General features: G+C 38.9%; 1 protein-coding gene across 1 annotated transcript in view; it reads right to left on the bottom strand.

The window, feature by feature from the left end:
* LRP6 (LDL receptor related protein 6) overlaps window positions 1–15,049 on the bottom strand; it is a 128,108-nt gene that overhangs the window by 53,670 nt on the left and 59,389 nt on the right. The window contains exons 4-5 of the mRNA XM_035308723.1: window positions 10,108–10,304; window positions 9,230–9,361 (exon numbers count right to left, since the gene is read on the bottom strand). Of these exons, the coding sequence (XP_035164614.1) occupies window positions 9,230–9,361; window positions 10,108–10,304 (329 nt within the window). The remainder of the gene's footprint in view (window positions 1–9,229; window positions 9,362–10,107; window positions 10,305–15,049) is intronic.

Here is a 15,049-nt window from a genome sequence, read left to right as displayed (position 1 = left end):
TATTTTTATTTTTTTTTTGCAAACAGCAGATGGTCTGCAGCCTCTTAGATGAAAAAGAATTTACTATTTGCTGTTGTTGGTATAGGGGACAACTGTGACAAACAAGCTGTACATTTCAACAACACCCTTAGAAGGGGGAAATGTAACTAACACAGAACGCCACAGGTACATCTCCTTTGAGAAACTCCTATTTGAGGAATCAGGTTTGTGAACTGACTGCTACCTTGTGACAACATAAAGTAGTAGGGCTTTCAGCTTTCCCCAGACTTGTTGAGAACAAGCTTACCTGAACATATGAAGATAAATAACACTGCACCTAGTGCTTCAGCTCAACATGACTCCATAACAAAGCCTTGCTGGCTTTTAGGTCAAAAGTCAGAATCCTAATAAACAGCTAAGATCAGTTTGTGCTGTAGAAGATGCTTTCACACAGGACAACACAATCTGTTTAGTGGTACACATGCTGGGCACCTGATCAATGATGAACTTACTGTCTATTCTAACTCATTCTTGTTTCATTTTCTATTCTATCTCACTAGATTTCAGTGTAATGAAGGATAAACAACTACCACACCCCATTCCAATTAAATTGTCTCATCAGTTTGGAGTCTCAGGAAGACAAGAGCAGCTCAGGCCTCAGGAAGCCTGAGCTAAGGTAAAAAAATGTGTGCGACCTAAATGCAGGGAAAGTATGTTGTGACAGCTCTCCTCAATCAGTGAAGGGAAAGGTTTGGCATGGGCTGATGTAGGTTCAAGGACAGAGAAAAAAAACAAGGCTGGGTGTGCATGAGGGGGTAGGTTTAAGAAGAATGTAAAAACAATGCAGTGAAAGAGAGCCATCACCTAACCATGTGCTTTTCATGCTTCTATGTTTTGATTTTACAAAGGTACAAGTAAGGTCTACAAGACTAAAAGAGCAGCTAAGAGAAATAGGTAGCTGATTAAAAAATATGTAGTGTCTGGTGCCAAATTTCTTTCCTTTTTTTTTTTTTTTTTTTTAAGTGTCAGTAATTGTGGTTGGTGCTAGATGAAACCTCACTGCATGCCAAACTTTGGACAGATGCCAAAGCAGCCATTACTTCATTTACAGCAAGTGTAACACATTAAAACATCTAAAACACTTTCACACTGCTGCTAGAAACAGTTCTTTTCAACAGCTGAAGTTGAGATTGTTACAAGTGTTCCTGTTTGGTAGTCCAGAATGGATTAAGATCAGCTTTATGATCCTCTGTCCTGAAATACCTTGTGTTCAGAAACACATGTACACACTACTCAATTGTTCTCCTAATGAATAACTCTTATACAATAACTAATGCCAGGAAGAGGGAACCTGTAACTACATGTCTAAGCATCTCCAAAATAATTTAAAGCATGTGACATAGTAAACAGAAAACAGGCATGTTAACAAAATTTTCATAATTACAGAAGCAACTATTCTTGTCACTGCAGTCTACATGTACATCTGTATTTGTTACTACTAAGTATATCAAACAAAGCAGTATTAAGATCCAAGCCTTCAGCTGCATTATGGTCATGAAGTATTAATACATAACCAAGTACAGCTATTCAGGTTCAAGTAAGAAATCTCTAGCACTTCCTTACCAACTTCATCGTCACTTAACCCACTTACCTTTTAAACAAAACTGTAATAGTCATAATAATAAACAGTGATGCCCTTTTGTATTATCTAATAAACTTAAGGTCGAGTAAACACAGTAACCTCAGATTTCCAAACAGTTAGAAAAGTAAACATAGTCTATCATATATAAAAAGTGCAAGGCATAACTTAAAAGTAATTTGTGTGCTTTATCTGAAGTTGACAGTCATTTTGGAGAACCACTGCCAACTTCCCAGAAAGACTGGCTTGAGTAAAACTATGCCTTTGCAGAAGCTCACCCTTAAAATTGACCAGCTGACCTTCCAAATGTTCTCGAAGAGAAGCCATTTCAACAGCTTCAGTATCCTGCTTTCAGGTCGCAACACTTTTGTTTGGTCCAATAACAGACTGTGTCTAAGCCTTAATTCAGCATCAGGAAATCATTGCCTTTCAGCCAACCCATGTTGCACATGGGGTCCCTGAGCTATGAATTTCATGGTCTGTATCTAACATTCCCCCACCCCAATCAAGCAATAAAAAGTTTAAAGCTTACTTTAAAACTATTACCCACCCATTTGCAAACTGACACCTCAGCTGCTCAGTTAGATCACCAGCCATTCTGCTCAGTAAAGACAAACTGAGCAGCAGAGAAGCCTCTCATATCAAGGTAGGCTGCAGAAAAAGCACTTGAAATGCCTTTAGGCTTGCCCTGAGGATAGTATTAAAAAAATGCAAATGCAAAAACTGGGCACATTTATAGCACGATCACCTTACCACCTGTTAGAACAGTCAAGGAAAATGTCGTCTGAGAACTAAAACAATCTGTTCAAACTGTTCAAACAAAAAGGACATTAAACTGTTGGAGAGTGTCCAGAGGAGGGCAACGAAGATGGTGAAGGGCCTGGAGAGGAAAATATATAATAGGAGCAGCTGAGGTCACTGGGCCTGTTCAGCCTGGAGAAGAGGAGGATGAGGGGGGACCTCATCGTGGTCTACAACTTCCTCATGAGGGGGAGTAGAAAGGCAGGTGACCTATTCTCCATAAACACCAGTGACAGGATCCGCGGGAATGGGGTTAAGCTGAGGCAGGGGAAGTTTAGACTAGACATCAGGAGGAGGTTCTTCACAGAGAGGGTGGTTGCGCACTGGAACAGGCTCCCCAGTGAAGTAGTCACTGCACCAAGCCTGTCTGAGTTTAAGAAGAGATTGGACTGTGCACTTAGTCACATGGTCTAAACTTTTGGGTAGACCTGTGCGGTGTGAGGAGTTGGACTTGATGATCCTTATGGGTCCCTTCCAACTCAGGATATTCTATGATTCCATGAACTTGTGGCAAACAGCAGCTGCAAAACATTTGGGCTGGCTGGGCACTGATCACAACCAAGTCAGAAAACTACTCAAGGTACTCAAAGATGCAAGGACATGGCAGAATCTGACAGTTTTGTTGACATCTATTCTAAAGCTCAGCTACGATACAACAGCTAAAATACTACAGCAGGATCTCCAGACATTTTCACTCTGCCTCTTCAAGAAAATCTTGCCTTTCATGATGAGGATGATGGAGAACATCACAAGTACAGAATCAAATTTTTCAAAAAAAAAAAAAAAGGCAGAAAAAAACAATACAGGTTGCATGCAAATCTTTGTTGTTGTTGATGATGATGATTTATCAGCACTTACTTGGAGATTGGAATCAGCCACAAACACATACACCACCTCAAACCTCAACTGGCTCAAACGTACTTCCAAAAGCTGCACACAGCACTCTGAGTTCAGCATGCACATGCAGACCTGAGGTAATTTTCCTCTGGACACCTTGTACTGCACATACAAAAAAAGGATGAAGCCTTCCAGACAAACACTCAGGGGACTTGAAGCAGAATTTGTTGCCTACACTGCTCTCTTTTCTGTAATATATACTGGAGATCTGTATATACTGCACCCAACAAAAGCATGCCTGTAGACAGTAGTGCAAGTTGAACTCAGTGCTGGATTTGAGGGCACAGACCACCTGGTGTGCCGTGGTGTGTGCTCACAGCATTCAAACCACCATGTGCAAGGTTCCCTGCAAACACAGTAAGCTGCCTTGCATAAGACCATATCACATTTAAAGTCAGGCCTTTCTGCTTAACCCCCTTGCTGATCTACCATACAATCAATCTTAAGTGATCTTAGCAACCCATACCTTTATAAAAACAAACAAGTAACAACAAAAAATAACCCACCAAACAGAAAATCGCAACTTTGATGAACTATTCCAATTAGGTACAAAGGTTTTTTTTTTGAAGTGCCTCAATTCAGGGGGTATTCAGAATAGTTAGTAATTTTTCTAAAACCAAGCCCCTTACATCTAAATATGAACATAAAAGCTTTACTCCAGACTCATATTTTTGAGAACTAAAGCCTACTTTTATTAAGCAGTTTGAAAGCTGGGATTACAAGCTCACGGATGGTGCATTACATTAGTCCTAGAACTAATACTTCCCTCAAAAAGTCACTATTAAAAATCAAAATAATTTACAACTGTGTGCTAACTGAAGTCAAGCGAAGAGTAAGAGAAGAGGAAACAGAGCAAGTATACAGACACATGCAGTAACGTAGCTTTTAAATCCAATGTCTAATGTCCTGCCAACTTTTACAATTTATTACATCTTTCCAGTGATATAAGGCCTTGGTCATTTGTGAGTTATTGGACTTTAAAACTATCAGTGGTTGCTGAGGCTAGTGATGCTACACAAACACATGTACAGAAACCCATACATAAGAACTGCTAAACATAGGACATGTATAATAATTTCTCTGTACTTGATAAATCAAAATCATTAATAAATCCCCAATACAGTTATCACATTTAACTAATAAAAAATTATTTCCTATATGTCTTGTCCCAGTTGCAAAGTCACTATTGACAGAGAGCTCCTTATACAATACAAAGAAGTAGATTTTTCAAGTAGATGACAAAAAAGAAAAATACCGCTACAAAGGCAAAAAAAAAAAACACATCTTAAATTAATCTTTTTTTTTTTCCTCTACTTTAAAAGAAATAAAAGAGCTGGCATATTAAATTAGCATCTTGATCTGCGCAGTGAAATCAGGGTCCCAGCTATTCCAGGCAAAGCAAATTCCCTTGTGCAATTTAGGACTGCCCCGTGCAAATTTCTAGTTACTACCCCCAGGTCTAAAAGGAAAATACACTGTGAGCACCAATGGGCAAAATAAAGACCCTCTCTTCCTCAAAGAGACCAGGATGGCCACAGCAAGGCTTCAATGAAAGTCTGAAACACTGCTCCCCCCTTCCCTCCATGAGGAAACATGCATCTCCCTGCTCAGCTGAAGCCACCATTGTTTTTCTCAGCACAAACAACAGGTCTGAACTGGTAATAGCAACCATGGGAAATAAATAAGTAAAATTCAGTACAGACAAAGACAGAAGCTGAGCACAGGGTCAGAGAGGTCTTTGAATATTAATACGGATGCAATATGAAAGACAAACTTGGAAGAGTATCCTAATTTTTGTTATAAAAATGACAATTGAACAGGTCATTTAATTGTAGTACCATCAAGCTCAGAAGAACAGTGGGGCCCATAACACTGAAAAAGAGAAATCCCAAGTATGTCCTACAAGATGGGAGGTGGACAGGGTGGTGCCAGTCTCTGCTCCCTAGTCACCACTGACAGGATGCCAAGGGAATGGCACAAAGCTGTACCAGGGGAGGGTCAGACCTGGCATTAGGAAACATTTCTTGGCTGTGAGGGTGGTCAAACCCTGGAACAAACTTTCTAGTGAGGTGGTTGATGCCCCATGCCTGCCAGTGTTCAAGAGACATTTGGACGATGCCCTCAGTAATATGCTTTAACTTTTAGTTAGCCCTGAAGTGGTCAGGCAGTTGGACTTGGTCATCGTTGTAGGTCCCTTCCAACTGAACTACTTCATTCTATAAAAATGTGGGTACATAGGTAAAAGCACCCTGCTAGAAGGGACTGTGTGCTCTATTCTTTGGACATTGCTGATAGAGGAAGAGTTGGCCAGGAAAACTGGTTATTCTGTCTCTCTTTCTTTGAGGGATTAAAAAAAAAAAAAAAAAAAAAAAGAAACAAACAAAAAAAGGGCAGCTAAGTGTAAGCTGCAAGCCCACATCTCAGTTCAATGCCTGTTTTGGTTCATAAGGGGGATAGGAGCTAAGACATGAACAATCAAGTCAGTATTATTGGTTATTAGGAAAATAGCTGATTTTATTCCAAATTCTCACCCTTTTCTGAAACACGATAGAAAAGTGTTTATAAATGGAAGGTAGGGAATTATTGTTCAGATCCCTCACAAAAAAAAATTAAAAAATGATAAGATGTAATGAAAAAAAATACAAAAACCCAAGAAACCAACACTGTGGGGAAAGAGGAGGGAGGAAAAGATTTCCTATAAACCAAGATTATTCAAAAATGCTGGGTTGTCATGGAAACTGCTCAGGGAGGGTCAGCCAGCCTCACCTTTGGCTGCAAGGATCATCTGTCAATGCCAAACCACTGCAAACACCACAAACACACACTCAAAATTCACCCATCAAAATCCTGCAGATCCCAGCCAATACTCTCATCAACACAGCGTGAAATAAAGTTCTCTCCTCAAAGAGGCTCCTTTCAGCATTAAACAATTCATTTTAGGAACTAGCCTGATTTTAGCCTACTGCTTGAAGACAAAACTGTCTTAAAGAGAGCCTGCCTGTGCCTCATTTTTCACTTTTCTGTACCCGTAAGTCATTCCCCTTTCTCCCTCAAAGTCCTAATGTTCTAATTCCAAACTGAGATGCAGTCACTCAGTGCTTCAGTCTGTTCCAGCACAACAGATATATACTGAAATGATCTGAGGTGAAAATTTTTAGGTCTCATGGTTCAGCCCCACTTTCACAGCACTTGTAGTAAACAGGCAAATACAAAGGAAAAAAACAACCCAAGAAACCATAACCACCGCCCCACCACACAACCACCCCCCACAGAGACACAAAAAAGGGAAAAAGAAATTTTCTTCACTAGTATCACTATACAGCCTAAGAAATGAAGTTGACACAAACACTTACAGATTTATATCTTGAAATCCTGTCTGTGGCTATGCTGGCTCTGTTTGCCATTCTCTCCTCTCTTCCCCAAATCAGTAATTGCAGTCCTCACAAGCATGAGAAGAAATTACAGTGAAACATTGACTTGAAGAGCTCTGGCAAGTTGTAGGTCACTCACAAAAGCCCTAAGTCTACCACTTCACCTCTCTTCAGTGAAAGGAGTGAAAAAAGTCAACAATATTTCATCATTTGGGGTCAGGCATAGCTTTAAATGCTGAAACACAGTAAGTAGCTGGCTTCCAGGGCTGCCTCTGGTCCTTTTACTCCTCCTAGAAATTAGCTCTGTGCAGGATTGGCAAAGTTAAGTGAAACCAATGGATCTGATGCATAGTTGGAGTAGCTTCCTTCACCTACACGTGAGCTATTTTTTTTCTTATTCCAGTAAGCAGCGGTACATGACACTCACTGAGCTGAGTAAGCGCGGACTCAATTTTCTCTCGCTTCCCCACCCATTTTCCTTCTTAAAAACAGACAGGCAGAGCTATTTGGAAAAACACAATAGCAGAGTGGTTGTGAAAAATGCAACACTGTATTGACATGCATATGATAAATGTTAATGTATAATGCTTTTAGCATACTGACAGACAGCATGCTGTAATACCTCAGTGAACTGGTTAACAAAATTTCTGATAAAATAGGAACAGTGTTTTGTGAGCCAGCTATACTTTATGGCTGAATGGGAACACACAATTTGGCTCCTCGTGTTCAGGGAGTGGAAGAAAAGAGCAAGAGCTCTGTGTTCTGAGACATAAGGAGCGGCTAAGAAAGGAAGCCAATGATTTTGAGTATCTGCATGAGAAGTTCAAGTTCTTTTGTAAGGTTTTTATTTTTTAAAAAACACCTTTTCTCTGCTCACCTTTGGGAATTGTCTTTGACACACTACAAAGGTGTCATCAGGCTTTTTAGCAGAGGGTAGTTAACCTGGGTGGGAGGTTAGCTCTGCGAGGACATGAGGCTGGACCTGGGCAAGGAAGCGGTCACCTCTATGCTACATTGACCTGCTCCTTGGAACACAGCACACACAAAGCAGAAAGGCAGCCCCTCTTCCCAAGGTCCCCAGCCCACTTCCTATCAGCATTAAGTCAAAAAGGAAGTCATTTCTCTCTCTTTCTCCGGGACTTATTCCAACAGTTGTCCTTAGTCCTTCAGTCTCTGCTTGGCAGGAGACCAAACCTCCCCAACTCCCCATCCTCTGTGTGGACTTTTCATACAGCTCTGCTTTTGGAAATATATACTGGGCAACAACTGCTTTAGCATCTGCTTCCACAAAACAATTTATTCATGCAAATCAAGGATTTTTTTTAAAAAAGTACATGGATTCATGTCACACTCTGACTAGATACAACCAATCCAGAGCACTATTATTAAAGCATGTTCCTTGTACCGGTAGAAATGGGAAAAAAACGTCTTGTGCATGTAATGGTAAGTTCTTGCAACAATCTTGCAAGGCTAATTTGGGAGATGCTTTGAGTTTTTTGCTTAAAAGCAACAATTTATTTTAATAAGGTTCACACAGATACAAGTAGTCACACAGAAATAACCAACAGAGAGCATGAAATAGCATGAAATTAAAGAAAACACCAAACAGTAGCCAACAAGCTTAAGCATTTTAAAAACAGAAAACAAAATTCTAACAAATTATTTCTGTATACATTTTATTTAGACCACTGTCAGTAACTTCTGCTGTATCTTTTAATCTACATTTACCTTTGCTGTAGAGACAATCTGCATAAAGATGGTTATTTATGAGAGCTAATTAAATCTCACTGTGTTTATTTTGATACTGTTAATGCACTACAGCAGCCACAGCGCATGCCACAAGACCTCTACTTATAACATGTAATGATTTGAAATCATATATATTAGACCACGATGAAAAACTAAAAGCAGCTTTAGGTGAGCATTAGCAGCCCTCAGTCTTGATCATGTCTTGGGTTTTAAGGCTGAAATACTTCTAACACCTCTAAGAACATGCCATTTTGCTCAGTTCCTATAAACAAATGTAGGCGACTAACTTCATGTGCATGAACTGAAACAGATGCCACGTGCACGTGTGTACAAATGGAAATCAGATCTTCAAAAGAAATGTTTTACTTGTACAGTCCTATTAGCAAAATACTAATGCATGAAAAATAACGTTAGAAACGTTTTAGAGGCAACAGAGAAGGTTGGTATCATTTTCTCTAAGAAAAGGTAACAGTCATGTCGTCTTGTTCCACCCCCCCCCACCCTTAAAAAAAAAAAAAAAAAAAGATCCAGGAAATTAGGGAATTAGTGACATAGACAGAATTATAATCTAAATTTTGTGACTGGAGGTAACCTAATCTTCAGCTATGAGACTGTTTCTCTTTTTGAAAAGCAGAGGGCATTTTTTCAATCTCTTATCTGTACCACAACAGCATATATCTTTTCACAATTTCCCACCCTTAATGTGCATTATGCAGTGAAGCTGGAAGAACACCTTTCCCTGCAACAAATTACTTTGTGCTAAACCTTAAAGGATTTTTAAAACCAAACCTACCATCTTTGCAGGTCTTTCCATTCTCAAGAAGTTTCACACCAGTGGGACATGCACACTGGTAAGAGGGCTTGGTAGGAGACATCAAACACAAGTGGGAGCAGCCACCATTATTAATTCCACATGGGTTTGTAGCTGTTAAACATAAATCACACAGATTAATGCTTCTGATAACGAATGACCTCATCTCATGTGTCAAGACACATACGGTGTTTGAATGGTAGAATTGGTGGCAGCATCACAGATTAAAGAAGGAAATGATAAACACAGAACAAGTAAAAATTAATTCCAAGTGTTGAGTAGGGGGGTATTTATGGTACCAAAACGCATGGATGTTGAATGTTTCCTTTTCTGGGGAAGTAGCACTTAGCTCTGAACAAGAGCCTTGTTTCCTCTTTGTTCTTCTCATTTTCACAAACTATTCAACATGTTGGTGCTGAATGTATAGTAGGCTGTATATAATATATATAAATGCAAACACAGTAAATTAACACAATGGTTAAGACAGTGGTTATTACACAGAACTAGTCTTGCTTAATATCATCTGCCAAATTAACATTACTTTCCATTCAGGAACTACTACTTTGAAAAAATATGAATACCATGCTGCCTAATGTTATGGCACATTAAACAGAAAAAGGAATATCACAACAGGATAAATGTGGCTATCAGAGAAAAAGCAAGAGACTTTTTTTTCCACATTAAAAAAAAAAAATAGAGAATATTTGAATTCTCTTTTTTCCCTTCAATCTCTGCATTGGAAAAGTTGCATCTTGACATGAGTGAAGCCGCTCACCACTGTACAGAAAGACTAATTAAGATTTTTGCAAATCAGTTCCAACTTGCAAGTAAAAAAAAAAAAGGAAAGCAAGACAACTTACCGTTTGGCTGCCTCTTTTGGCTGAAAGCATGGATATCCATGGGAGAGAAGATGTTGGAATGTATTTCACGCAGGTCCTCCCCAGAGTACTTGCTGCAGGCCAAGATTGAATGCGTGTTCCAGTCCGTCCAGTACAACGTGTCCCCAAACAGCGTCAAAGCAAAAGGATGTGGAAGGGAGCCTTTAACCACCGCTTGCCTAATAGAGTACAAGGAAGAAAATGAATACTCAAACACAGTTCATAATGCAGTTTTACTCAAACTTAGCCTTTACAGAGTAAGTACTGTTGACCAAAACTTTCTCCTTGTTTTTGGGGAACAAATATAGTATACACAGTTTGATGAACAATTTAGGACAATAACAGAGTCCTATTTTCAGGCTGCATGCTGATAAAGTCCAAGAGACACCAACAGAAATCCTTGCCTATGTTGGTGGTTATTTGTTAGCACTTTTAGCCTTCAGTACCTGGAGGGCTATACATCACCATGTGCAACGGGAGAACACCAGCTGATTTTATGCAAATTTGACTGCAATTTGCAGATATATGATGTCCATCACTGTCAGCCTCAGCAGATTTTAAGCTGAGACAGTGTTTAGTCATTTAGCAATCTATCCATATCTTCCAGTTTTTCTGTTTTGAGCCTTCAGAAAAATACTTTAATAGCAAATAATTTCACTGTAAAGAAATCCTGAAAGTTATTTTTTCATGTTTCATTATGATAATTATTAAGCTATTGTTTTTATTACAAGCAGTGCCATTAAACAGTTCTACTGATATTTTGCCATAGTAATGGTATCATTTCTGAGCAAACTGGGTCACCACCTGTCTCCTGGTTCATAAACAAAATTAAAGAGTATACCCATATATTTTATGTATATATATACGCACACATGCTCATTAGGCATCACAAAAATGCAGCATAAACATTACCGAAGACAGTTTTTCCAGGTTCATGTGATGTAGAAACTAATTATCTATACTGAGGTTCCTCAGAACTGGAATTAAGTAGCTTGACTCTTAATTTTTATTTAGAGTCATAGAAAGTTTGAGGATGGAAGGGACCCTGGAGGTCATCTGGACCAACATCCTGCTCCAAGCAGGACCACACAAGTACCATTTATACAAGTGATTCTTCCAACCTCCTATCTTCTTAATTGTGTATGCACAGGCATCCAACACGTATACAAGCCCCCTCTGAACAATGGAGACAGCCATCTATCTATCTCCTGGACTAAAAGCCTAAGGGACTGACACATAGCTCTACTACTTCTTCAAGTATAGGGCATATTATGATCATCAGCTTCCCAATTTTCTTCTTGCAGTGAAGAGATTCATTATCTGTGTATTTACTGAGAGAACACCCACACACTATATACATCTTGTTTGCAAAGAAGTCATTAGCTGAACTGGTTTAGTAGAGGACAAAATACTCTTATTTTCCAAATATTTTCTGTCAAAGTATAACAAAAGAGTATATTAAAGCAAGAAACTTGAAGGTGTATTCTGCCAATGATTCTGAGTACAAAGAGACTGCAGTCATTACAGCTCTTTTACCTTAGTTTCTGCAAAAAGATGCATTATCTTTAAAGCTTCTATTTTTTTTCCAGCTCCTGAGGAAAACATACACATTCCCTTACTTGTCACTCTAGTGTTCCAATTCTACACCAAGCAAAAATTTCTATTTATTGATATTTTGCACTGGAAAGTAGGACATATTATCTTTTCTTTCTTATCTCAGTCTGGAGTCAGGTACATATGTGCTTCTAATTAAATGCACAAACTAAGCATCTTACAAAAGACTATTGTAATATACTTTACAGCTGAAACCTACCCAACAAACAGCAAAGCCAGAATGACACAACATGCTCCTGCACCAAGAATAAAGGCATTCTAATTCTGTAAACATTTTTGCCAACCCCACCCCTGAACCCTAAATGCCTTCACATTTGAATAATTTTGTTTTAGAGCAGGACTGGTGACTATCCAAGTCTTTATGACAATTTTCATCTGGGACAGAATACAAGTCCAGAGCTCTCATAATGCCCAGACCTTCACCACAGACAAGAGACATTTTTCTGAGTCTCATCTTGCTATTCACTCAAAACCTCAGATTTTTAAGTGTTTTCAGTGAAAATAAATCTTTGAGTATAGTAGAAGCTGCTAGATGTGCCTAACTTTTGGGCAACCACCTATCCTTGTAACAATGCATAACGTCAGATGTGACCCTTATTTAAACCAGCCCTGGAAAGATTCAGGAGAAGTAGGGAGCTGCTTCATTTGACTGCGCTGCCAGCCACAGCCTTGAAGCAATCACTCCTCATTTTACTCAGTAGCTACAAGGAACTGAGAGATGAAAATGTCTTTGGGCCCAGATACAACAGTACATATTGCTAGCATTTATTAAGGTGTGCATTGCTACTAACATGTAATCTACATATGTGGTTTCCAGCAAGCCATTACAAGGTGATAGCACTTGTGATTTTGCTAATGGGAAGGGAGCATTTTTCCCCTCTGAACACATGTGATGGGCACCAGCACGTTTGCCAAAAAGCAGCCAGGATGCAGCAGCTGGATTGCACTCAAAAGGCTGTCCCCAGCCTGACAGCTCTGCAGCCTAATGAGAGGAAGGAGGAGAGGGGGGAAAGGGCTGGAGAGACCTGGTGATAAAAACAGGAGAATGAAGGGAAGAGAGAGCAAGGAAAGACCTTCCCTTGGCTTCAGTAAAGCAATTACACTCTACTGTGACCTGCACGAAGATCTGCAGAGCTTTGGTTTTGGAGGCTGAGAAGAGGGGGAAGGACTTCTGGCATAGCCAATTATTTATTAAATATATTTGAGTGAATGTACAGGGCAAGAATGTCACCTGAAGCATTTAACTGCTGCGTCTGACTGACATTTATGAGCATGAGCACCCACCTGGGGTCAAAGAGCAGCCAGGTCTCCATGGTTTTGGCCTCTCTTAATAAAGCCACTGACCAGGGCACCAGCTGTGGCACTTCAGGTGTAATTGGACCAACATGACCTGACAGCTCGTCGGTGGCAGCTTCCTTCAGCCTGTACATTCAGCTCAGGTTTAAATTGAATGAGTGATACAACAGCAAAAAGCATTGCATCCTGTTCACTGAGCTCTTTAGTTCCTTCAAACTGTTGTGTTCATCCCATTTGCCTTGTTAAAAGAGACACCAGAGATGAGGAGAAAAGTGAGAAATGAGGAGAAGTAGCAGCGTTATGAGCTCAGGAGACAACTCTAGGGCTTTAACAGGATGCAAAATAGTTACATATTAGATGGAGCTAAGTGCGCAGTAACTTTAATAATCTTCCCTGTGCCAAGCATACAATTACACAAATTTGCCTTAAAAACCTTGATGGCGATTGACATTTAAAATGTCACAATTTCTCTTCTGTTTAGTTGGCTGGGAAGGAAGTGCAGAAGGAGAAAGCATAGAAGGAAGCTACAGAGAGAAAAGAGATAAAACAAGAAATTTCCACAGAAATTCAATTCTATCTGTGCTGTAGATCACATTTTCCTAAATACAACTGTTTATAGTATCATCATGGCAATCAGAGTTGCAATTACAATAAAAACTTATTATACTAAAGAATTTTCTACTACTTGAAGAAAATGCAGAAACAATTTAAATACATTCACTTTTGTTCCATTCTCATTCTCTCAGAGACCTATGAACTACTTTGTGAAGATAATGAAAAAGAAAAATACTAAACAAGTTAAAACATACATTACAAAAGGGGCTACTGAACTCTCAAGCAGAATAAACACAAGAAATTTCAGAAAATCTACCTAGAGTTGTACTAACAATGACAAAAAGCTTCTGCTTCAAGATAATATCATTTTCAGGCAAAGAATAAACTCACCTGAAATAAAAATTAACAAATGACAAATTTAAATGACAAAGATTAACTTCAAATTTCTACCCTTCGTGGCAATCTGGATTTCCTTGGTCTGCCCTCTCTCTACCCCCCCCTTTTTTTTTTGGCAACTAATAGAAAAATTAAAATCCAAAGCTGGATTATAGCTATGAAATTTAAGAATTCTGACTTTTCACCCTATGATTTTAAACAGAAAATAATTTATGCCGAAGCTATAATAGCAAATGTAATTGTAGCTCCTTTATCTCTCCATAAAAACAGATACACACTTTTCATCAACTATATTATTCTTTCTATTCTGGTGACACTATAACTATCTGATTTCAAAATTTGTTCAGAATAACTGCATCCTGGCCTGTACTTCACGGCATCATTACCAGTTCATCAGTAATGAAACTCGTCTCTGTATTGGGTCCAATGGAACTGAACAAATATATATATATATATATATATATATATATAATAGGATAAATATTATGCCGAAATAACAGCTAGCTAAAATAACATTTTGTTTCAGAATAGTTATCGATACAATCCAAAATACAATGGAGCTGTTACCAACTGAAAGAGAAGAGGAAAAAAGAGATGAATTCCAAAATCTGCACAATGCAGGTCAAGACTAAGATAACCAGAGCCCTCTGTCTAATGCTGTATACAAAAATCAATGATTACTAAAGTCTCACTCCAAGTATTTTTATTAATAGATACAGGTACGCATGGAAGTCACACTCAGTCTTTACCTGCATTCCTTCCATTCACCTCTGAGGCTGCCTGTACTCAATGGCAGAGAGAAGAATTTTCACATCTATGTTTGAACCCATTTCTCCAGCGTCCCTCTGGAGGATCCCATATCTATTTCCATCTCCTGAGCTATCAGGCAGTGAAAAAAAAATGTTGTTGTATCACTCTTTGCAATCCAGTTTCAAATACAACTGTGAAGACTGGGAAAAAATTAAGGTATTTCATCTTACTGCTATATTTGCAACACTGAAGAGTAAATATTTGAGAAAGACCTGTATTATAGCTCTCTTATACCTCTTAATTTTTCTCGCCC

Source organism: Oxyura jamaicensis, chromosome 1 (genome assembly GCF_011077185.1).
Source record: "Oxyura jamaicensis isolate SHBP4307 breed ruddy duck chromosome 1, BPBGC_Ojam_1.0, whole genome shotgun sequence".
Classification (NCBI taxonomy): domain Eukaryota; kingdom Metazoa; phylum Chordata; class Aves; order Anseriformes; family Anatidae; genus Oxyura; species Oxyura jamaicensis.
This window is presented reverse-complemented; position numbering and strand designations above follow the sequence as displayed.